This window comes from Anabrus simplex, chromosome 9 (assembly GCF_040414725.1).
Source record: "Anabrus simplex isolate iqAnaSimp1 chromosome 9, ASM4041472v1, whole genome shotgun sequence".
NCBI lineage: Eukaryota > Metazoa > Arthropoda > Insecta > Orthoptera > Tettigoniidae > Anabrus > Anabrus simplex.
Window position 1 is genome coordinate 54,565,232 of NC_090273.1, and position 26,077 is coordinate 54,591,308.

The following is a 26,077-nucleotide window of genomic DNA, read 5'->3' on the forward strand; positions in this document are numbered from 1 at the left end:
CAGCCACCAAGAAAATGGTCAGCTTATCGTATCAAGCTCGTATAAATACACTACCGGTATCTAGTTTCCGTGCAAATTGGTCAGCTTAAAATAGAAATTATCTTCAGGCTGATATACAGATGTCACTGGAGAGAGTACCGGTTCATTGGTAAACAGAATCATATTTAAACCAGGTGTCAAAGCAATCTGTAATTCAAATCTTGAGTTCAGCGGTATTGTGTCAGCCTGCGGATCATACGAAAGCTGCTTCAAACCCGGCAGAGGAAGGTAGACCAGTGTTTTTATTAAACTACTAAAACAATGGTAATAAATATAAGTTGAGTTGTCTTGATTTTAGTATTTTTAATAGGAGCATGAACTTTTTGTTCTAAACGTAAGCATTTACTGTCTATATTGTTAAGTTAGTGGAATTTTCGAAGGGCAAGAAAGTCCAATCAACACTCCACTCTTTATTTTGGTCTTAAGAGCTCAACTGAACTGAACTCATACGATGTAGAAATCTTAAACTTCTGTGACGGTGACACATTAGGCGTTTACCCGACAAAATTAATTCAAACTCAGCGTAAAATGCACGATTCCCTATTTCTCCTATTGCACTCCAGTGTATATATCCTTAAATTTCAAAAATAAAACCAATATTTTCTTTGTTGAACTCTTCACCCTAGGTTTCAAAAATTCTCCATTTAAGGAGAAAATCCCCCAAATGGCAATGCAGTGGCGAGTGATATTGTAACTATCGATTCTCGAAATTGAATCTGTTGCAAACACAAATATCAATCGCAGAATAACCATCGAAGGTATGTAATATCGATTTAAAGACGCAGTAAAAATTAAAAAATTATGATTTTGCAATGTATGAAATCAACTGTTTATTTTCGTACAGTGTTTTGTGGATGGTTTTGGTTTGTTCGGACGAGATTTCTAGTACAGCCCGCTCGGAGTTCAGTATAATTGAAGATTCTTGCTTGAATCATAGGTGAGTAGATCTATCGGACTCTCTGATATACAAGTAAAAAGCGCGTTCCTCAATTATTATCGCCTTTAAGTCGACTTTCCTATCATTTGACGTAGTGGTGCGTTGTACTTTCAGCTAAGCATACCTTTAAGGAAATTAATTGTGTCATTTATCCGAGAACTTGAGTTTTACAATATGTATATCCGGACTGCTAATACACTTTCTAACAGAAAAAAAAAGTATCTATGGTAGTTAATTTCTGCTTATGATAGTAGGCCTATATACTAAGTGGAAAATAGATTGAGGAACTTATTATTCCATACATTACTTTAGAACCAGACTCTTGACTATTTAGAAGTAGAGGTTAGAGGTTAACGATCTTGAAAAATAATTTGAAGTACTGTAGCCTACTGTGTCAACATTCCGACCGCAACCGGTGCATCATGTTTTATTTTATTCCGTTTTTGGTTAGTTTAAATCTTGTAAAAAGAGATTTACGACTGAAGACATAAGAGTTTCATGTCTAAATGGGCGATTTGAAATTTAAAGTGCATACCGCAAAATTTATTACGGCTGGTCTACTTTGCTTTGAAGTTACCGAATTCTCGTGCGTTTTTGAATATGACTTTTGTGAATGGTTAGTCACTAGAAGTTCATTTTGAGGAAATGCGAGTTTTATATTTGGACACTTCTGTAAGATCGCGTTACGAATTGACGATACATTAATTCTTTGTTTAGGCAAGCCGAGTTCTAACTAAAGCAAATAACCGCACTGTTGAATGGCACAGTATCTCTTTAAATAACCCAAACAATTTCCATAATAGCGTGCTTGACATTGAATTAATATATCACAAATATGTTATCCCCTTACAGCAAAAATGTATGCGACTTAACTCACTTGATTTAACAACCTGTGACAAAACAGGGCTAATAAGGGTCTGCCAGTCAATGCAATTGACATATAGGCTTACACAATTAGTGTGTGGTTTTGGATGCTTTTGGATAGATTTGAATGCATCAGTCAATATGTTTAGAACAACACATTGACTGATGGACCCTTATAAGCCCTGTTTTCTCAGAGGTTATTAACTCATTATTAGTCAATACGGATCTAACAGGAACCAAAATTGGTCAAGTTCATTAATAACTCACATTACACAAGTAACATAAATATGTTTAGGTTAACATCACGTTTAAAATACACACAACGCAGTTTATTACATATGTGACTATGCTTGAAATATAGCTTACATATAGTCTGTGGTACGATGTAAACCAAATTGTAAAGAAAATATACATATATACCACAACTTACTGCATATACCAAAACGTATTACATATGATGAATGTTAACTTTACATAATTCAGTTATCTTATATATTAAAAGAGTTTACTGTAAACAGCTTAGGGAAATCCGTCCGTTTGTTCTACTGGACCGATCTGCTTCATTTCAATCAATCAATCACTACTGATTTGCATTTAGGGCAGTTGCCCAGGTGGCAGATTCCCTATCTGTTGTTTTTCTAGCCTTCTCTTAAATGATTGCAAAGAAATTATAAATTTATTGAACATCTCCCTTGGTAAGTTATTCCAATCCCTAACTCCCCTTCCTATAAATGAATATTTGCCCCAATTTGTCCTCTTGAATTCCAACTTTATCTTCATATTGTGATCTTTCCTACTTTTAAAGACACCTCTCAAACTTATTCATCTACTGATGTCATTCCACTCCATCTCTCCACTGACAGCTCGGAACGTACCACTTATGATATATGATATAGATGCTGACATCAGCAAAGTCTTTCCGGTCTCCAACATAAGCACGCAGAGGGCATTCGTCCATTATATGATGCATGGTCTGGACTAAAGCACCACAATCACATGCTGGAGAGTCCCCGAAGCCCCACTGGTGAAGGGAGAATGCAGATCTTCTACAATTAGTGCGAAACCTGTTTAGTGATGCCCACGTTATTCTTGGCAAACTAAAACCAGCTGGGGCGTGGTTTGGATTAAAGAGGCTTGGCCACTCCGGAGCTGTACGAATCCATTGCTCTTTCCATTCCTCTTTTAAATTGAAACCAGCATCCATTAGATTCTTAGCTGTTTTCATTGGTGGCTTACGGGATTTCAGCCTTTGTCTCCAGAGATCTGCAACATCTCTGTGGATAGGTAGAGTTGGATTGGACATGATCTTATCATATTCTTGAACAAGGGCTCTTGAACGTCGCAGGCTTGGTGGAGCAGTGTGGGACAGGACTGGCAGCCAGTGCGTTGCAGTAGGCTTCAGAGTACCAGAGATGATATGCATGGTGGCGTTAAGTTGTACATCGACTTTCTTCACGTGGCAACTGTTAAGCCATACTGAAGAGCAGTATTCAGCTGCAGAATACACAAGGCCAAGCCCAGTGCGCCGTAATGTGTCCGCTGAAGTACCCCATGAAGTTCCACACAGTTTAAACAGAATATTTTTACGTGATTTCAACTTAGATCCGAGGTTTTCAAGATGCTTTCTATAAGATAGGGTTTGGTCAAGCGTTACCCCGAGGTACTTTGGATTAGGATTGTGCTTTAGCACTGAGCCATTGAAGCATATTTGGAGTTTTGTATTAGCCAACTTGTTGTGGAGATGGAAGCAAGCAGATTCTGTCTTATTCATGCTGGGTTGTAGTCTCCAGTTTCGGAAGTAACAGCTAAGTGTATTCAGGTCAGACGTCAGGATGGCCTCGGCATGGCTGAGATCTGCATGTTGAATGGCAATGGCTAGGTTGTCTGCATAAGAAAATTTTAATGATTGTGTCTCAGGGATCTCCGATATGTAGAGATTGAATAGAAGAGGTGCCAATACTGATCCCTGGGGAAGACCATTTTTTAGTTTCCTAAGACGACTAATGTCATCATACATGACGACGCGGAAGAGCCTTTCGGTTAGCATATTGTTGATCAGTGTGGTTACAGTTTTGCAAGGGATAACTCGTTGCAGCTTCAACATCAACCCTTGCCTCCACACAGTATCATGTGCAGCCTTTAGATCTACAAAGACTACAGATGTTTTAGTACCCCTTTGAAAACCAGCTTCACTGTGAGTTGTTAGTGCTAGCACCTGGTCAACACAGCTTCGGTTCTGCCTGAATCCAGCTTGCTCTACTGGGATCACTTCATTAATGGCCGAACTAATTCTGTTGTACACAAGTCTCTCAAGGAGTTTATAGCAAACACTCAGCAATGCTATTGGACGGTAGCTATCAACTTTGTCTTCCGGTTTACCGGGTTTCAGTATTGCAATGATCTTGCTTACCCGGAATTCATTTGGCAGATGTCCAGACGATAATATATTAGAGTAGAATTTAGCCAACCAGAGCCTTGTGTTTGGACCACTATGTATCAGAAACTCAGGAAATATCCCATCAAAGCCAGCAGCTTTACCTGGTTTGAGGCTTTTAATAGCAGTATCTACTTCCAGATGTGAAAATGGTTCCGAGTATATAGAGTTCTCCTGCAAGTTGCTTTTCTGTTGTTTGAGCAACTTCTTTACCTGGACGGTATGTTTCTTATTAATTATGCAAACATGTCTGATATAATCAGAAAGAATGCTTTCCCAAAGCTTACATGCAATGCATGTCAAACTGATTAGCCTGTAATTTTCAGCTTTATGTATGTCACCCTTTTCTTTATACACAGGGGCTACTATAGCAACTCTCCATTAATTTGGTACAGCTCCTTCATGTAATCAATAATCAAACAAGTACTTCAGATATGGTACTATATCCCAACCCATTGTCTTTAGTATATCCCCCAAAACCTTATCAATTCCAGCTGCTTTTCTCACTTTCAACTTTTGTATTTTACTGTAAATGTCATTGTCATAGGTAAATTTTAATACTTCTTTAGTATTACTCACCTTCTATATCTGGACATTATCCTTGTAACCAACGATCTTTACATACTGCTGACTGAATACTTCTGCCTTTTGAAGATCCTCGCATACACACTCCTCTTGTTCATTAATGATTCCTGGAATATCCTTCTTGGAACCTGTTTCTGCCTTGAAAGTACCTCTACAGACTCTTCCATTTTTCACTAGAATTTATATGACCGTCAATTATGCTATCCTTAGCTGACTTCTTTGCTACATTCAATTTCCTAGCAAGTTCCTTCAATTTCTCCTTATTTCCACAGCCTTTTCTAACTCTTATTTCATTCCAACCTCCACCTCCTTCTTAGTCTCTTTACTTCTATGTTATAATATTTTGGATATTTACCATTCCTTACCACCTTTGTAGGCACAAACCTATTTCCACATTCCTCAACAATTGCTTTAAACCCATTCCAGAGTCTGTTTACTTTTATTTACCGTTTTCCACCGATCATAGTTACTTTTTAAAAACTCCCTCATGCCTGTTTTATCAGCCATATGGTACTGCCTAATAATCCTACTTTTAATATCTTCCTTTCTTTCACATTTATTTTTAACTACCACAAAAACAGCTTCATGTTCACTAATACCATCTATTATTTCTGTTTCTCTATAGAGCTCATCTGGTTTGACCAGCACCACATCCAGAATATTCTTCCCTCTATTTGGTTCCATCACTTTCTGAATCAGATGCCCTTCCCATATTAACTTATTTGCCATTTGTTGGTCATGCTTCCTGCCATTCGCATTACCTTCCCAATTGACATTTGGTAAATTGAGATCACCTGCTACAATCTCTTTCTTTTCCTTATCGTTTTCCACATAGCTGATTATCTTATCAAATAATTCTAAATCAGCGTCTGCGCTAACCTTTCCCAGTCTGTACACTCCAAAGACATCAAGTTGCCTATTATCTTAAGAGTTGAGCCTTACACCTAGAATTTCATGTTTGTCATCTTTAACTTTTTCGTAGCTTACAAATTCTTCTTTCACCAGAATGAATACTCCCCCTCCTACCATTCCTATCCTATCTCTACACACTCCAGTTCTGTGAGAAAATTTCGGCATCGATTATATCATTTCTCAGCCATGATTCAACTCCTATTACAATATCTGGTAAGTATATATCTATTAAATTAATTCTATTCCTTTCTTTACAATACTTCTACAATTGAGCACTAACATTTTTATGTCATCCCTATTTGATTTCCAGTTCCCTGTTCCCTTATCACTGATCCCTAGGCCACCCTGTTTCCTTGAATGTACCTCCCTATAACCCTTCTAAACAAATTTTCTAACTTATATGTACCACTGCGGTTTAAGTGAAGGCCATCTTAGCGCAGATCCCTATCTCCTACCCACCCAGTAGGATTTAGAAATCTCACTCCCAGTTTCCCACATACCCACTCCATAGTCTCATTTAAATCCCCAATCACCTTCCAGTCAGTATCTCTTCTACACAGTATTTCACTGATAACAATCTCTGCTTCCTTAAACTTCACCTGTGCTGCATTTACCAGGTCCCACACATCCCCAACTATGTTGGTACTTATACCTATTTGTCTTACGTTGTTAGTACCAATGTGAAACACTACCACCTTCTCCTTTCCCTCCTCCTTCTCTTTTACTTTCCTCAACATCTGCTTTAACCTAATTCCTGGATAGCACTCTACCCTGGTACCCTTTCCTCCACACACTTTCCTGACATGTCTAACAATGGAATCCCCCATGACCAGAGCCTCAACCCTACCCACCTCATTTGATCCCCTCCCCTCCTAGTCAGCCCTATCTTCTCTCACTGTTGGAGAAGCTACTTGAAAGACCTGGTGCCGTAATGGGGCAAACTCTACGTAGATGAAAATGTAAACTTGTCGTACTAATGTTTGTAATTATTGGCCCTTTGAATGAATGTAAGGGATTAGCCCTTTAATACGTTGGTATCTTACTATTTTACATTTAATCGTATGGAAGGAAAAGATTACCAAGAGCTCCCTTCATTCTGATGTGCAGGTAGACAATCAAGGGAAGAAGAAACTAGGCTACTTTGTTCTACAACAAAACTGAAGTTGGAGTGGATTTCCTGGATTAAATAGCATGCAAATGTTCCACTTGAGCTGGAACCAGGAGATGGCCTATTCATGTGATGTACAATATTTTTGATCTCTCAGCAACAAACTCTTGGATAATCTACAATGCAGTTACTGGGAAGCAAATCAGCTGGAGGAGATTCATTCTGGATGTAAGAAATGAAATGTTGAAGGAAACAGAAAATTGTTTGTGCCCTCAACAACCCTGTCAATCACAAGTGGAGACGTTGCTGAAGATGAAACACTGTCAAATGTCCAAATGCTCCAGCAAGTCCTCAAAAGTATGTGACACATGTCGATGACAAAATAAAAATATTGTTTTTTTTAAATAGTTTATATTGTTGCACTGACACAAATAGGTCTTATGGTGATGATGGGATAGGAAAGGGCTAAGAGTAGGAAGGAAGCAGCCATGGCCTTAAGGTTTAGCCCCAGCATTTACCTGGTGTGAAAATGGAAAACCACAGAAAACCATCTTCAGGGTTGCTGACAGTGAGGTTCAAACCCACTACCTTCCAAATGCAAGCTCACAGCTGTATGCCCCTAACTGCACAGCCAACTTGCTTGATCAAAAAGAAAAACAGCCACATGTCTGTGACATCACACAATGTATCCATTATGTTCATTTTGTGGCAATAACAACACTAAATACAGCAGTGGTATCAGAGACTGCATGTCTTGTGTCGACACTCCCATCATGCTTATAATAATCAGAGACCTTTATTTTCTTTAATTTTTTCAGCTAGGCATATTTTAGGCCTACTACACTGTTTGCTACCTACTAACATGGAGGGACTCATTAATAAAGCATTTTTATCTTGGTCAAATCTAGGAATTGTACTTTCTCAAAACTTCAGCGACAGTAAATTTCTGTTTATCACTTTTTATCTCAACATTTTCATTGCCTGTATAAACTTGAAGATTTAAATGTAAAAACCCATTCCCCTTGACTGACTGACTGACTGACTGTTTTTACGTGCCTGTTAACTTTGATTGAAGTTCAAATTTTGAATTATTATGCTTGTGCATGGTTAAACTGACATTTAAATAAAAAATAATAATATGATGAAATGAGTGATTTGTCATATTCTTGACCAACCCTGCTTACAAGCATTTGGAAAAGTCAAGGATCTAAATGCACACACTGAAAATGACATGTTGGAAGTCCGCACTTCTCTGTTTCCGTAGAACAGAAATGTCCCAAGTGGATGAGTCTGAAACAAGATAGCGACTGTTGATGAGAAAGGGATATTTTATGACAACCTTTGCCAATCTGCATGATGAATTATGAGGCCCATAAAACACATTCTGAAACCAAACCTTCATTCAAGGACAATAATGATGACTGTTTGGTGGAGAATGTGGTGCAACTATCGATACCAAGAATTACTGTACACAGCTCGATAAGACACATCAGATTTTATGCTGTAAGTGCCCTAGATTTGTTAACAGAGATGAAGTAATGTTTCACTACATATTTCAACAACAAGAAGTCCAAAAACTATACAACTTGTACAGTGAAATTCTTCCTCATCTACCATATATGTATCAGATCCCTTGCCAACTGACTTGCAACTTTTTGTATTTTTGTATTTTTGTATTTTTTTTTTTTTTTGGCAGGGAATCAATTAAATAATGTATAAGCCATTGAAAACATCTGTGAGGAATTTCTTATGTCTAGACAGTCTGATGTATATGAAATGGGCATGAATGCACTTGGATTTCATTTGGAGAAGCATATTTCATCTAACGGTGCCAACAGGTGAGAATATTAAGGTCTGGTGAGTGCCTGAATGTGACAGTGGGGTGTTTTGGAAGATAATCTCAAGTGTGAGATAAGGTAAGTTGACTGCTTGTATGAAAATTTGATTGATTATGTGGGGACCAGCATAATATGTGGCCCACCAGACCTTAAAAACATTCTTACTCACTGTGGACCACATCAACCACCACCTTATGAATCCGCACAACCATCATATTAACAACACCATCAGCAGTCTTGCACCATACCAGATCATCATGACTGCACTTCATTTAATGATGCAATACAATAATAAAGTTACAGAACGTTGTCATATCACAGAGGCACACAGTCTGGAAAGGTTAACTTGTGTGAACTCAAATGCTTTTCTTCCAATATTTAACACAAATAAACAGTAATAATGAAAAGGTTATAGTTGGTGTTTTTTAATGTTGTATGACCACCTCTAGCATTGTTCATGCCTCGGACATACTGTGGCATGCTTGCAATCAGTACATTGATGTCACCTTGAGGAAGAAGGTCCCATTCCATCTGATCAGCTCAGGTCTGAGAGTGTCTGTGGAGTTTATGGACGGTCAAAATCAGCCATTGTCAACCTGTCCCTTGCATGCTCAATACATTTCATGTCTTGTCAATTCATATGGTTGATATGCATCTCTCTCATGAACTTCCTCATTGATGTGCTTCGATGAGGTCAAGCCTAAAAAATGTATTCAAATTTGTTGAGCTGCATGATTTGTTCATCAATTTCTCTTTTTAATTGATACAAAACTGACATTTTCCGCAACGAACTTTTGTTATAAGATACCGAACGAAGTGTGAGAAAATGAATTATTTCCTCCAAATCTTGAACAGAGAAATCTAATGTAGCTCAAAAGTATTTCAGAATCATGCAGTTCATGTAACAATAGTTTCCTGGAACCTGTCCCTCTAAAATAGTGGCAAGATTTTTAAGTGGTTAAGTATGTCACTCAAGAAATCAACCTGCTGGACTGACTCTTGATCGTCGAGAACTGACGTTTCTGTTACTGTGTTTTAACGTCACACAGATTGAGAAAACTTCAGTTCAGAAAATCTGGAAAGCATGGTTCCGTTGCTAAGCCACTAAACATTATTGTGAAGCAAAAGATCTGTGTGCCTGGTGCCAAATTTCTCGAGGTAAGTTCTAGAAAGTGTGTGTGGCAGTGATGATCTCTCTCGTAAAATCACACAAGTGAATGGACTCATAACATCAGACACCACAATGCGGTTTGGTGAATTATGTGGTAGCAAACCACAACATTAATATTTTGATCTCGTATATGATGTACCTGGCCACCCTCATCTCCCACCATGTTACGATCACAATCTGTAGCCACCGATAGGAGATTTCCCTATTTCATATCATGCTCCGAAATGGTGCGTAGCATTTGTATATGTGTACAATAGCCTTGAAGACAAGCAATTTTTCCAAAAATCGAAAACCATTAAATATACCACAGTTGAGCACAGTCAGTCCTATCTGAAGATTCATCCATAGCCACAGAGTGCATGGAAGCATCACTTATTTCCTGCTTGAGATTTGTATGACCGGGCGAGTTGCCCGTGCGGTTAGGAGCGCGCGGCTGTGAGCTTGCATCCAGGAGATAGTGGGTTCGAATCACACTCTCGGCAGCCGTGAAGATGGTTTTCCGCGGTTTCCCATTTTCACACCAGGCAAATGCTGAGGCTGTACCTTAAATAAGGCCACGGCCGCTTCCTTCCAACTCCTAGGCCTTTCCTATCCCATCGTCGCCATAACACCTATCTGTGTCGGCGCGACGTAAAGCCACTAGCAAAAACGAAAGAGATTTGTATGAGCATCCATTGATAACAATTCTATACTGTGCACATTTGTGGCAGCAGACAAATACTTTTCACGGCTTGAATCACTTGGAAATAATGTGCTGGCCATTTAAAGAAGACACATTCACTGTAGGATCTGACGATTTACCTAAAATCCAGAATATTTTTAAAGACGTCTGCGTTGCCTACCCTTATTCTGTGATAACTTGTCTCTTACATTCTTGACCTGCCTCTAATGAAGCTCTCAACTGTTTAAACTTCCGGTTTCTTGCATCACTGCTGAGTGGAAATTTTTGGTCTTAACTAGAATGCGTACTGTGGAAATGCCGCTTTAAATTCCTTCTGTTAATTAAAGCAAATATCTAATTGGATTTTAAACATGTCAGTTTTGCGCCTTTACGTTCAGGCAAAACGAAGAATATTCAGTACCCCTTCAGTTCGAAGATGCGATTTTCAGAGTTCACCTCACGTCCCTTTTAGTCCTTCGTGACGAAAAAAGTTCACTGAAATAATTGACAGCTTACACTGACGTATGAACAGCGCGTTATTTTTTAATTTGTGTGCGGAGCAAGCGACAGCTAACTACTGAGGCAGGGAAGAGGTCGCAGAAAAGACAAAGAATGAAGAAAACACTCACTGCCGTCTGTGGAGCAAGTAGGAAACCTGTTCACTCTCAGTCCGGAAAAAAGCCATCGAGGCCCGGATACGGACCAGAGTCGCCTGCAATAGAGTATTCGCTGCTTGGTAAGACTATCTCGGATCGGGTAAGGGTAATACCTAGAAATCCCGGGAGTCTGTCCATAATGGTCATAGAACCCGAATGAAGAATGTAATTTAAATTCAGAAGGCCGTGGATACTCCGACTTGAAGGTACGATTTTTAGCGTAACGTGGTATGCCACAATTGTTCGAATTGGCGCATGCGTTGTTCGAAGGTTCCTTCAGATTGCTAGAAACTTGTTTCGATCATCCTGCACCGTCGATGCCATTTCTACGAGGATCTGGACCTACGTTTTAACGTTGATGCATGTCGAATTTTTGTCCGGCTACGATCTTAAGGGACCCATTTCCGCAGAAACCAATAATCTGAGCCCTCTCAAATTGTCCCTCCTTGCCGTTGCGTCGTGTTTGATAGTCGATCACTTCACATCACTAACAGTAAGTACCATGCCCCACATACTAAAGCTAGATCATTCGCAACAAAGCACACAGAGAGCATTTTAATTGCAGGTCAACCGGGAGATTTGCCAACCTGGAAGGGGAAAATGCGGGAGATTGTGTGAGAAACGAAAAACGTGTCAGAATATCCAGCACAGACGTTTTTATCACAGAGGTACTACAAGAAACGAACACATCGTGCGGTAACAAGTAATTTCAGGTTTAATAATAATAATTTTATGTGTTTTATGTCCCACTGACTACTTTTACAATTTTTCGGAGACGCTGAGGTACCGGAATGTAGTCCCGCTGGATTTCTTTTACGTGCCAATACATTTACCGACATCAGCACCTTCAAATATCACCGGACTGAGCCAGGATCGAACCTGCCAAGTTGGGGTCAGAAGATCAGTGCCTTCACTGTCTGAGCCATTCCGCCCGGCATTTCAAGTTTAAGAGTGTGTCCTATTTGATAAATTAAACAAAACTAACCATGTTTAAAGTTTTTGGAAACGTTTATGATCATTTCCAATATTCCTCTACATACTTATATATCAGGGCTGGCCACAACGAGGCTCGCGAGCCGCATGCGGCTCTTGAGTCAGTCTCGTGCGGCTCTTGACACCAAGCTTAGAGTAAAATTAATTCATATAATTAATGGAAACCAACATCATCTCGCGGCCGGCGGCAGTTAGTAGGAGCGATGTGCGGCTTAACGTTATTTAATGATTTGAGATCACTTAAACCTTCATTTTCATTCCTGAAAAATCCTTTTGCTGATGATGATGTGGGCGATGGCTGTCCTGTTTCATCACCAATAACAAAGGATACAGCAGCTGTAGAGGTGGAGCTACCAGAACTGCAAGAGGATGAAGGAGTAAAAGGACTCAAACGAAGTGGCGTTTCTACCATAGACTTTTGGAAGAATGCGCCAGAAGAAAAATACCCACTAACAAAAGAGTGTGCTAAGAGACTTATCTCAATCTTTGGGACTACATGTGTGTATGAATCACTGTACTCAACGCTTAAATTCATTAAATCTAAATATCGATCTTAACTAACTGATGAACATTTAAGTTAACTTGTGCGAACTGGGCTTACCAATTATCAGCCAGATTTCAACAAAACTCGTAACAGCAAAAATGAACACTCAAAAAAGCACTTCTCAAAAGTAAAATTTCATTCCTTGATGTGTACCTGAACAATAATGTTCTGTGTAGTATAGAAAATAAAGGTTCCTTCATTTGTTATAAAACGAAAAAGTCTCTTCATTTTATAAACCATTTTCTAAACATGCTCCCAGTTTTGTCTCCTAAATTTGCGGCTCCCAAAATTAAGGTTAGTGGCCACCCCTGTATATATATACCACCGTATTGATAGGTTACAAGATAAGACTAAAGTAACCCAGCGAGTTTGCCGTAGGTTAAGGTCGCATAACTGCGAGCGAATTAAAAGAAATCCTAGTAGATGTTTCACACGGAACGAAATATCGCATGATCGTATCCTACTGAGTTCAGTGGCATCTGAGGGTGTTTATATGCGACAACTCTATATCCTTAGCTTCCAGCTATCAGTTTGCATTCGGAAGATAGTGGGTTCGAACCCAACTATCGGCAGTCCCGAAGATAGTTTTCCGTGGTTTCCCATTTTCATACCAGGTAAATGTTGGAGCTGTACCTTAGTTATGGCCGCGGTCGCTTCCTTTCCACTCTTAGCCCTTTCCTCTCCCATCCTCGCCATGAAACTTGTGTGTATTGGTGCGACGTAAAGCAAATTGAAAAAAAAAGTGACGTTTTTATTTCTTGTTAGAGTAGCTAGTCCTTTCTTCTAAACACCGTATTGCGTCAAAGAAAGGGAGTTCCACAGGGATCTACATCAAGTGCATCGATTTTCACATTTGCAATTAATGGCATAGTTACTGTCACGTGATCTGCAGTCGTAACGTCGCTATAGGTGTACGAACTTTCTCTACATTCCGTCTGTCAAATAATGGCGATTGCTAAAAGACAATTGCAGTAAATTGTTAACCCGAAGCGATTTGAGGGGTCCTACCACGACATTGGTATGTGGGAGAAAGTCTTAGTCGAGATCCTTTCGAAATAGTTTCCCCCTTTAACAACTTGACCGAAAAGTAATCTTAACCTGTTGCTGCATCCCACGTCGTTGATGCGGAGTAACTCTTAATTTTAAAGAGTAAGTAGATACCACGTTCTTCTTCACACACATCAAGTTTCTTGAGTTTACTGGGTTTTGTCGTTATTACTATCTTCTTCGCCTTCAGCGCTCCAATGAGGCGATGTTTGTATCGGTGGGAAACTAATTATATACCGTAAGTGTTTCTTCTTGCGTACCGAATCTTGGTCAAAGATATGTGGATCAGTTATCGTCCTGGTTGCTCACGAAAATGTACGATTGAAGCGTATAGCTTCCAGTTTCTGTCACTTTTGTCCATCTTTCTTCAACTGTGGTTATAAATGTGGCATTGGTATTCTTACTATGACGTCAGCCTCCTCTCGGAAGTGCTACTATTTGCTTCTCGCTGGTCATGTTCATACTGAATTTTCGATTTTTGGTGGCATGCTACGTACATTCCTAATGATTGGTTGGTGTTGCGTCGTGTCTGTTTCGTACGGTACGACGTCCGACGCGCCCATTGAGACCTCCTGAGACTACGAGGCAGTCTTCAAGAGGTATTTTGGAGGTTTTCTCGTCGAACATTATCCAGAAAGCATCTTTGGTCGTACTGATTGCTGGGTGGAGGTGCCAAAGAAGTGGATTTTATTCCCATCTGCTGTGCAGATTATCTTCATTAGACGCTCATTATTCCGCTGGACTTTGGAGACAGAACTACCGAACTTTAAAAACACAACAATGCTGACGCCCTTCGCAATTTCGTGCGTACCACTGCACACTGGCTGAAATGGAAGAAGCAGCACTTCAAAAGATGTAAGCGGGAAACTCCGCAATAGAAGAGGCCATAAGACTTGTCCGTGCAAGTGAACGATTGCGGCTACAACGTCATAGTAATTCAGAATTCTGCCACAAGAAGCACTATAGTAAAGCTGTAAAGTTCAACGTTCGCGTTTGGCGAAATGGAAATAGTGTGTCCATTATCATAGGGAGATCTGGCGTACGCAGTAGTTTGCCATGCCACGACAACAGACTGGCAGCGAATGCAGTTAAATGCCTTTTAGGGTTGCATAGTAGACCTCCGAGGAGGTTGGTAATATAGAGAAATTATCGAAATACTGGGGCGAGATAGTGCAACGGTTCACGGGTGTTTTCTGCAATATCAAAACGAAGGCGTACACCATCGTCGACCAGGTTCGGGATAGCCTCTTCAATGCACTGTACGCGAAGATTAACGCATTAATCTAACTGCAGTGGTGGAGTATAAGGCACATCAACACGCATTCGAGTTTTGAGTGCAGCTGGAGTCTCTCGTCGAACTATCGGAAATCGTCTACTGGAGGCATGTCTTCTTTCACGCGTTCCTCTGGATATATTACCACTCACCCCTGTCCTCTGCAGAGCACGCCTGCAGTGCTGTCGCAAACGAAGTGTTTAGAAAGCGTTTTGATGAGATGTGGTATTCACTGATTAAAGCCGCTTCTGCTTGGGCATGAGTAATGGACGTATGCTTGTCTGACGTAGAACTGAAGAGGGTATGGGGAACCGTATCTTGCAATTGTTGCTCATGTGCAGCAACTCACCAACCTGTCCTGCTCTCCTTCATGCATGACCACAGGGACCTTCTCTCCCAATCAGTCAATAAATCAATCAATCAATCAATCAATTAGTCGTCATTGATCTGCATTTAGGGCTGTCTCCCAGGTTGCAAGTTCCCTCTCAGTTGTTTATCTAGTCAAATGATTTCAGAGAACTTACAAATTGATCGAACATTTCCGTTGATAAATCATTCGAATCCCTAATTCATCTTCCTATAAATCAATATTGGCCCCAGTCTGTCCTCTTGAATTCCAGTTTTATCTTCATCGATGAGATGGCGGTGCAACGGGAACAGGCGTGGGATACTGTACCTCAGCACTAATATTCTGAGTCTGTGCGATACTACACATGCAAGAATCCGCGTGTGCATTGCAGCCCACTGTGGTTATACTCAATATTAATTTGTATGTTGGGGAGTACTCTTTGAACTCGGTACGGCTTATCCATTGCTATATGACACGCATCTTCAAATCAGTGCCATTACTCCGTCGCCACATTCCGCAAATTCCACCTCCCTAACATCATTCTTTCTTGGTGTTGGTTTTTCCATTTCTCTCGGTGTATATCACTTTATAACAGCATACGATGCCCTATGATTTCTTCCCACTTAAGCGAGTTTCCAGCACTACACCGACGCCGACCCGCCTCTTCTCAAGTGCTTTCGCCTGTTCGTTATAGCCTTCTGGCATAGTGCTGACGTTGAGCGACGTGAAACGAAATGTAGAGGCATGTTTCTGTAGTATTCGCCTCCCATGTTACGACAACCCTTGCGTATTTATCACGCTGGCATGTGACGCATAGTGGCGACATCCTAGCGTTTGATTCAGATAATGTCGTCAGTAGTCTATAGAGATGAGACGATTTGTTTTTACGACCGGCTTGACACTACCAGTACTATCAACAGGGATTTTGGCCACTCCTAGCATGGAGTACATACCTTTCCATCGGGGTCCCGTGTATATTACCTCTTCCACTTCACTCACCACACCAACGTTCACTGTTTAAATAGATAAACACATAATAATAGTAATAATAATAATAATAATAACAGGAGTCAACAATCCATCAATTAGACTACATAATAGATTAATAACAGTAGTAGTAGTAGTAGCAACAACGCACACAACAGTCCATCAGATACACTACACTTTTGAATAGTAACTATCTAATAGAACACTCAACAGTTCATCACGCCGCCATTAGACCTATCTGTGTCGGTGCGACCTAAATCCGATTGTAAAAAAGTAATAAAGCATGCTATACGATATCTTATTCACTGAAAATTACGATGTGCCCAGTTGAAATGTTTTGTACTCTGTACTTGTCCGTGACAGTAGTGATGGCATCTTTTCTTTTGTAATAATAATGTTATTCATTTAGCCTCCTACTAACTATGTTATGGTTTTCGGAGACGCCGATGTGCTAGAATTTTGCCCCGCGGGAAACATGTTAGTAAATCTACTGACACAAGGCTGATGTAATAGAGCACCTTCAAATATCACTGGACTGAACCAGGTTCGAACCTGCCAACTTGAGCTCAGAAGGCCAGCGCTCCTCTGTCTGAGTTATTCAGCCCAGGTTTTCTTTTTTATGTGGTACCTCATTATTATAGAACAGCAGCATTTAGTGAAATTATGAATGGTTTCCGAATGTAAGGTTTGTTTTGTTTCTAGGTATAAATGCAAGTACGTTTATAACTGACAGAGAAGAAAACGCCCTGTTTTCACTGTTAATTATTTAGCCCAGAGGCTGGTTGGATCCTCTAAAAGCACCACTAGAGGTAATGCAATTACAGGAAAAGTGTAAAAATTGATGGTAGAGTCTTACAAAGGCAGGATAGTTTGTCACCGCTTTTCTCACTGGGCCAGAAAGACTAGCACCTGCTCTAACATTCAGCCACACTACCAGATGTATGCATAAGTTTTTGGCGGGTTTTGTGATAAAGAGGACACGTAATTTTCAAGGGAAATACATTTTTTGTTTATTCAAAATATTGGCCAACGGCTTCTGCATACTTCACCTATCTTTCAGGTAAGTTACGAATACCATGCCAGAAAAACTGCTTGTCTTGTGCGGCAAACCATGCGTCGAGCCATTTTCCAGCCTCCTGGAAATTGCTGAAGTGCTGCTCTGCGAGCGCGTGCCCCATTGATGCGAAAAGGTGATAGTCAGATGGCGCCAGGTCGGGGCAGTACGACGGATGCGGAAGGGTGTCCCATCCAAGCGATTTCAAGGTGTCTTTCACTGGTTTTGCTGTGTGAGACGGCGCATTGTCATGTAGTAAAATCACTTTGCCACGTCTTCTGGACCCATTCCGGTCGTCTTTCGATCAATGCATGAATTAAATTAATCATTCGTTGGCGATAGTGTTGTGCATTAACGGTTTCACCGGGCAGTTACTCGTCTTCGCACTTTTGTGGTTTACCAGAGCGCGCTGTCTTTCACATCGAAATCACCACGTTTCAATTGTCGAAACCATGTCTCACATCTTCTAATTGGTGGAGCGAGTTCACCGTATGTTTCTACCAGCAAGTGATGACTTTCCACAGCTTTTCCCTTCTAATTAAATAAGAAAAGCAATGCGTGCCGCAAATGTTTTTCAGGCACAAACGTCGACATAATCACTGAACGATACAACACAGACGCTAGTGTTTGGCGGACTCAACTTGTGTGTGTTGGTAGGTTAATGTCAGATGAACAAACTGACGTATGTGTCAAATTCATACGCTGCGTACTGTTCACTGGCGCCATCTCTTAGTAAAACCGGAAAAGACTTATGCATACAACTGGTAGTTATGCTCTGAATGTTTTTACTCAGTGGAGTACTGTTACCATTTGATAGCACAAACATATGCAAAGCCACAGGCTTGGAGGGGAAAAGAGGTGAACGAAGGTAGTGGAGGGTGTAACTACTGCTGTGCTACTGGGAGCAAAATAAAGTCCTGTCATACTAATGTATTTGCCCACTAACTTGCTGACGGTAGAAGGAGAAGCATTGACAAGGGCATTCAATTACCAGGAGCCGATGTGAACACTTTCATAGCAACCAGCAATGTGAACATTCCTCCCTTCTCACTTACATGGACTTGTCTGCATACAGAACTTATTTAGTGTGCAATGAAGGTGTTGTGCCATCGGAGAGTAATTGCACTCGTCTACCCATACCTCAGCACCTTTCATACTGGTACAGTCATAAATAAGACTGAGGCTTAGTGGAAGCTACATTTTGCTCTGGATTGTGTAAAGAGACAGATGCAGAGATACTGCATCCAACAAGTTGCTCTTTTCATGGAATTTAATTATCCTTTTACCTCATTAATTTTTTTTTTTAGATGACATATTATAAATTGAGTGTAATATTTCTTAAGGAAGCTTGTTGTTCAGTTTCTCCTTGAGACTGATTGCTTGATAAGCTGTCCATTGTATCTTATGTCCTTGGTGCATCAATCACTCCATAGTAAGGTGAATTCAACTTTGTATAACAATTTTCCATTTACAGGGTGGGCATATAATCTCAACAATGTCTTCCAGACAGGATATTTTCTGCCATTCACCACAGGCTGAGACACACTGGGATTCTACTCTCTTGATAAAATGGTCATAAACAGCATCAAAGGAGATGTTGCATACATGATAAAGAGGTAGTTCTTGATGATGATGATGATGATGATGATGATGATGATGATGATGATGATGCTTGTTGTTTAAAGGGCCCTAACATCTAGGTCATCAGCCCAAGAGGTGGTTCTGGAAGTAATTTGCATCAGGCTTTCAGATATGAATACATACATAGTGTATGAGTTGATCAATTCTGCTTGTTCATCTCACACTTCAAAAAAACCTGTAGTACCATCGAAAGATTCTATCGTTTTCATGGACCAAATTTTATTTTGTTTTCTTTGTACCATACATAACATCTCTTCATAATGTTATTTGTCAGTCTCTTCATCCTCTACTCCTAGTTTAACATTATTGCATGGTTTCCTGCCTCTCCAGTCTAACTTAGAGTTCCTATGGAAATGCAGTTTGAATAGAGCCACGGTACACAGAGTGAACAAGAGATAATTTGTAGAATTTTAGAGAAAAGAAAGGTATAACTAGCAGCACTGTTCCTTTAATCTTCTGTTAAATTGTAAGTATTTTAGTATCAATTCATTATGCTTTTCTTATCAGACTTTTATTTATTCCAGGTACTTGGCAGTGTGAAAATGTATGTCTGACCTATTGCTGTACATACTGAAACTACAGACATGGAAGACAGGGTGGCAGATGATTTACCTCAAGTAGAAGAGGTGATCATAAAAGAAGAAGCTAGAGATTGGGAACTTGAAGAACAACAGTTGGAAGATTGTTTATCCATTTCATTAGAATCTCAACAAAGATCTGAGGTAGGAATTCGGAAGGCATGAAGATTGTAATTCTGTTTTGTCTAATTAAATGAAGTCATTCTACTACATTTGCCTTTCATCCCATGTTGTACTAGTTATTTCAAAACTGACTTACTATTGCAGAAGGAAATCAGGGCTCAGTAGCATCTGTTTACTCTTCAGTGAAGATCATTGTCCAATTCCTCATATTTGAAAAATAGGAAAGTTTTGTAGCATTTGATCTTGTAACCACTTTCTTAATTTCTGTGTAATTTGTGAGATGGTTTTCTGATATCCTAGTTCATGAACAATGGGCCCTGTTGCTCTAATAAGTTATTATGGGAGTCAGGATGAAATAAGAGTTTATTATATTTGTATTTAATTTTTTAAGTCAGTGGAAAATTAATACATTTGGAAAGCAAGGAGTAGTCAGTAAAGCATTTAAATTTTTATTTTGTGATACATTTGAATAATAATAATAATAATAATAATAATAATAATAATAATAATAATAATAATAATAATAATAATAATAATAATAATAATAATAAAAGGAAAACTTGATCAGAGCAATGTAGAAATTAGATCCTAAATTGTAACACCTCCAGAGTCTTAATAAATTTACAAGGAAACCTAGAAACTATCACTGTGATGCATCTGCAACACCACCCACTGAAAATTCACAGTTATCAAACATTTTGTCAGATCAATCCTCATACATCCATTTCAAACTGTTCATGTTAAACATTTCCAAAACAACTCTTATTAAGGCAGATAAACAAATTCTCCAAATGGCAAGGGCATTCCTAACAGTATGCTTTATACTAGCCACAATTGTGAAGGCTTATCAATTCTCTAAGCTTCCTGGGAAGCGTTTTTACAATGTCTTAATATAAATTATATGTTTAAAAGCCTTGACCTGTGCCATGACAGCACTGTGAGGGACTGTGAGTATATTCAACATCGCTGCCTCGCAGAACTGCATATCAATCCATTTGAAGCAGACAAAACAATCGTACAGCTGAGGAAATACCTGAGAGATCAAGAATATATCATGTGTTTGCTTTACTGCACAAGGGCAAAGGAATGGAAATGTTCAGCAAGGTTACAACTATGAAGTCCTGGGTGGTAAGGAATGAAGTTCCAAATGGAGGGATATGTTAAAAATGACAGCACTGGTTGCACCAGTCATACTCAAGGAAAATGAACCTTGCTGTATAGCACTGTAGGAAAGTTTGCATGATATATTTACGCACTCATATAGTATAATGTATTTGAAGTTCAATTTTGTATGCATGTTAACATATGACAATGAACACAGTGAAAATTGTCCTAAAGGACTGCATATGTCTATGTGGTTGGGAGGCGTGACCAGCCTTAAAGAAAATAATTGTTAGCAAGAGTATTGTCAGATACAAGATATTGTACGCGTAGCAACGTAATGTGCCTCCTAAAGACTTCTCTGGCTCATATATATTAATTAGAAAAAAATTTATTCTGTTATTGATTCTAATAAATACATTATAGTGATTTTATTCATAAAGACCCTGTCTTGTTATAGAAGTTAAATAGTAGTTAATAATGCTGTTTCAATATTTCAGGATTTGAAAAATTCTGATGAATTTAAAAAGGAAATCCAAATTTCAACACCATTACAAGGGTAAGTTATTGGTTGTAATTGGTAGTGAAAAAAATGTGATTACTAGTCAGTCAGTCAGTCAGTCAGTCAGTTATGCTTCAAATGGATTAGCTTATATATGGTTTTCATTTTTGTTTCCAATGTCTGGATCCTTTTCTGTGAACACTCTTAGTTTGAGAATTCTTTTTTCAGTGCTTTGTGATAGGCCTGGCATGTGTAACTTACATTGGGTGAAGAGAGTAGTAGTAGTAGTCGATCCATGCTGCCCCGCAGCATTTGTTATAAATAGGTCAGAAAACTCGTCTTGATATGCCTGTCATAGTAATATTGCTTTTCCTGCCCTTTTCAATAGTTTTATGAACATTTAATACCAGTACATAACTGATTTATTCATAATGTAGTTTATAACTCTTCTTTCCATACAATATTCACTGGGGTATCTGGATCTCAAACGATCTTGCCTGAGATAGTGCAACATACAATTGGTCATGACTGAATACTGGTTTGGGTAAGTAGACACCCTCTTTTCTAAGAGGTTATCTCTGTGCTTTATTATTGGTAATGGTCATACAGAAGGCTAATCAACTTGATAGGCCTACCTTTCCATCTGTGTGTAGGTCGATGTTTTCTATTAGCAGCATGTAAGTTATTAGGAAAGTTCTGCAATCTTTGAGTATATTAAGAAGCTGGGGAAGGTCAGAGAAACAAAGAGAATTTAGCACAGAATAATATTCTTCCATAATGATGGGAAGTGTATACTCTCTGGCTTGACAGGTAGTAATCAAACATGGCTGCATGCATTCACTTTACTGAGGATGAAAGTCACAAATATATTAAAATATTAAGTAAAGTGTTAATTGCTTAGCAACCCACTAAGTACAGAATGTATTGCTGGTTAGGGTAAGCCTTTGCCTGCAATTACTGGAGTGATCATTTAATGATTTGATTTTATGATTACTCAAAGGTGGCTGAAATTAGAGACCTATCAATGTCTCATGATTCACCAGCAGGCAGCTCCAGAGGGAATAAAACAAAAATTAAGCAAATTGGTCCAGTAGAACGGACAGAAGGATTTGCCAAAGCTGCTTTTAGTATACTCTTTTAATATATAGATTACGGATATTTACGTTGATTGTTTACTTAAGTACATTTAATAATTGTCAAGCATATAAACACATGTTACACTTTTCCATAATAAAATTAAAGATGCCTTTGTACAGTATATCAAATGTTAATGAAAGAGGAACTGAAGTATTTTGCTTAAGGGAGGTATGAGGTGTTGTACAAAGAAGGATTTTATTTTGCTATTTGCTTTATGTCACACTGACACAGATAGGTCATATGGCAACGATGGGATGGGATAAGAAAGGGCTACGACTGGAAAGGAAGAGGCCAAGGCCTTAATTAAGGTACAGTCCCAGCATTTGCCTGGTGTGAAAATGGGGAAACCACAGAAAACCATCTTCAGGGCTGCTACAGTGGGGTTCGAATGCACTATCTCCCAGATGCAAGCTTACAGCTGCGCGGCCTTAACCGCATGGCCAACTCGCCCGTTGAAGGAATTATTACTGATAAGACGTATAAAACTACAAATAATAACAATGTTTGCAGATGATTGGTACACATTTCAAAGTCCAGACTGGAATATGTTATTGTAGGCTGATAACCCCATTATTTTCCCCCTTAGTACAACTCACAACATTTTCCACATACTGGATCTTGAAGTTGTTTCCTGAGTTTTGAACTGTCCTGTAAGTGGCTTTTTTTTTTTTTTTTTTCTTTTCTAGAGAAGTTGGAACTATGGATTGGATGGCTGGTGCAGATGGATTACCTGACAAGAAACCATTTCGAGCATGTCCTTACTGCAGTCAGAAGGTCACCTGTATTTCCCAGCTACAATCACATATAGCAGAATGCCACCCTGGACGAAAGCGGTACCCCTGCTCTCACTGTCCAAAAAATTTTCATTTTCCTACAAGTCTGAAAAACCATCTGAGAAAGCTTAGGAGTAGAAATCACCCAAGTTGTACGTTTTGTAAAAAAAAGTACATTACAACTAAGAGCTTGAGGAAACACTTGCAGGCTCATCACCCTGGTCAAGAGTTATACCCATGTTTGGTGTGCAAGAGACTTTATCAAAGACAATCAGATCTTGATGACCACAGTAAAACACACAGCAGGACCCCCTTGAGCACATGTACGGTATGCAGAAAGAACTTCCATAACAAGAGAATGTTCTTACATCACATAAATTATCATTTCGCTTGTAAGTAATTTAAAAGTTTCTCTTATGAATAAGGGTTTGGGGATTGTTATACTCTTAATCTCTATGACTTTTATCCTTTTGAGTCTGGATATGGCTTTTAGTACAGCAAGAACTCGATTTTCCAAACTAATTGGTACTACATGTCATCTGGATTAGCAAAAATCGAGATAGTCAAATTCAAAATTTTTAAAAGACAGATGCACATAGAGTAATAAAAGAAACATACAGTACGACATATAAAACAATTATAAAGTCTCAAAGCTTACTTTACGTATTGACATAGTAAACTTATCTGGATAGTTGCGAATCTGGATAACTAAGGTATAGTTCATTGAGTTTCTATATATAAGCAAATGTTTTTTAGTATTCCAGTATGTAGAAGATTTTCTTGTATACTGTGCATTCTGGTTAACACTTTCTTTGTAGTCCTGAATACCTGGTAATTTATCATTATTAGATCAATCTGGTTCACAGAAATGAAATGGCTGGTGTATAGATGTACTAATTTGAACAGTTATTATCTATTAATTAATATTATTCTATATCCTCTGCAGGCAGAACAGATACTGCTGGCAGCTCTTCTAAACCTAATCAGGAGTTGGACAATGGACACATTGAAATCGACGTGAGTATCACAATGTTTTAATGTGATCCTTGATATGTTAACAGTGTATTTCTAATGATTTTACTCTATAGTATTTTTATATACAATATTATCTGTTCGTTGGTGAAATATTTACTGATTGTGGACTGTTAGCATCGTATTAAAATCTACAGTAAAATTTGTTAAAACAATTCCACCTTACTACACTAATACTTTGTAATGTGCTCCTTTTCTTGCATTCCTTAAATTTTTCATCCATACCTGTATTTAAGAACTTCCAGTTAAAACATAATTTTGAATGAAATATGCTTATATCATGGCTCATGTAAGATGAATGTCTATTGGTGGAACTTTGTTGAGGAGTTTGTAGTTTCAAGAATCTGCTCATGCTGAAGCCTCAGTTATCATATTGCAGAATGCTAGAGGCTCACAGTTTAATCTGCAGCAGGCTCCCCTTATTAAAAATTTGACACTCCTCAAAGCAAGAAAATAATGACAAATTATTGAAATAAAGTATTGTAAACTTCTGGCTCACAGCCAAGACGGGACCAGACTTGCCTGTACTGGTATAATTTATGCCCTTCCTGATCAAATTCAGTTAGGTATCAAAATGTATTACTGTAGATGTGTGAACATTATATGTTATGGCATATGTATTTATAACTTTGTACAAAATTACAAAACATCCTTTATGAATTCCATTCCTTTTCCTAACACCCTCTCTTCCTTTTACTTCTATCTTCCACCTGCTTCCAACATTAGTGTCCTCATCTCCTCTGTATTTTGGTTTGTGTTTTTATTTGAAATAATACTGTTCTCGAATGAAAAATCCTTATGACCTCCAACATTTAGTCTTGTTTCTGTTATTATATAATGACATTATGTTAGCAAATCCGTTAACTTCCATCTGTTCCATCTGGTGACTAATTTGGTTCTAGAAACATGTACTCATGTTAAGCTTTATTTACCTTTATTTAAAAATGGAATCTATTTTACATGAAGTATGTCAATATTTTAAATTTAATTGCTAGAACCTTGTAATTTCGTATAAGACAATTTTTCATCATGGTTTAGATGGGTATATTGATGCATCTTTTTAAAAATTGGTCGTCCAATACCCTATGGGCTTCCTTCCCTTATTATCGTCATTATAATAATCAGTTCTAGTACTTTATTTCATCTTTTGGTGATTTTACAGAATAGATAAAACTGCAACTGCCCATATTCTGAAGTCATCTGATAGTGTTGGAGGTGAGACTAGTTCTAGTACTGGGCAGTTACCATGAAATTCCTCCATTTTAATTGTTCATTTAATGGCCTGGTTTTGGGAAGATAGTGAGGTGATTTCTCCTTGCCTCACCACCAGCAATATTCCATCTAATGGTGATCCTTTGTGTTTGCCATTTTGTTGTAAGGTCCTCTGCCAGCCATCTTTAATTCCAACCATTCATACAAGTATGCTCATCCACCTGGTATCACTTACAGGGTATGTTGCTGACCTGTCCCTCGTAATGGAATTCCAGTGGCATTTACTCCATTAACCTCCTACAAAGGCTCCTCCAACCGAAACTGTCGACCTTTGTAGCAATCAGGTTTTTATTGGCTGCTTGGCAATCAGCAGTCAGTTGCTGGGTGTATGGTCTGCATTCCATACTGAGTTAAACATGGCTAGATATTTTAATATCCTATCATATAGAAGAGAAAGTGCTATCACTTCTCTGCGTGCCCATACACTTACCATTGTCTTGCCAAAACTAAACTTTGGCATGGCAGT

The 26,077-nt window shown here is 38.8% G+C and overlaps 1 protein-coding gene across 1 annotated transcript; it reads left to right on the plus strand.

The window, feature by feature from the left end:
* Nucleotides 1-902: 902 nt before the first annotated feature.
* On the plus strand, nt 903-23,501 carry LOC137502157 (uncharacterized). Its single transcript, XM_068229147.1, has 5 exons — nt 903-976; nt 19,618-19,815; nt 21,396-21,454; nt 23,221-23,367; nt 23,495-23,501. Exons 2-5 carry the CDS (start codon nt 19,678-19,680, stop codon nt 23,499-23,501), a joined length of 351 nt encoding a protein of 116 aa, XP_068085248.1. The 5' UTR covers nt 903-976; nt 19,618-19,677.
* The last annotated feature ends 2,576 nt before the right edge of the window (nt 23,502-26,077 follow it).

Coding starts and splice junctions, on each gene's coding strand:
- LOC137502157 (XM_068229147.1), top strand. CDS start 19,678: ATGGAAGACAGGGTGGCAGATGATTTACCTCAAGTAGAAGAGGTGATC. Junction 19,816..21,395: donor AATCTCAACAAAGATCTGAG/GTAGGAATTCGG, acceptor TCAATATTTCAG/GATTTGAAAAATTCTGATGA. Junction 21,455..23,220: donor ATTTCAACACCATTACAAGG/GTAAGTTATTGG, acceptor TTTCTTTTCTAG/AGAAGTTGGAACTATGGATT.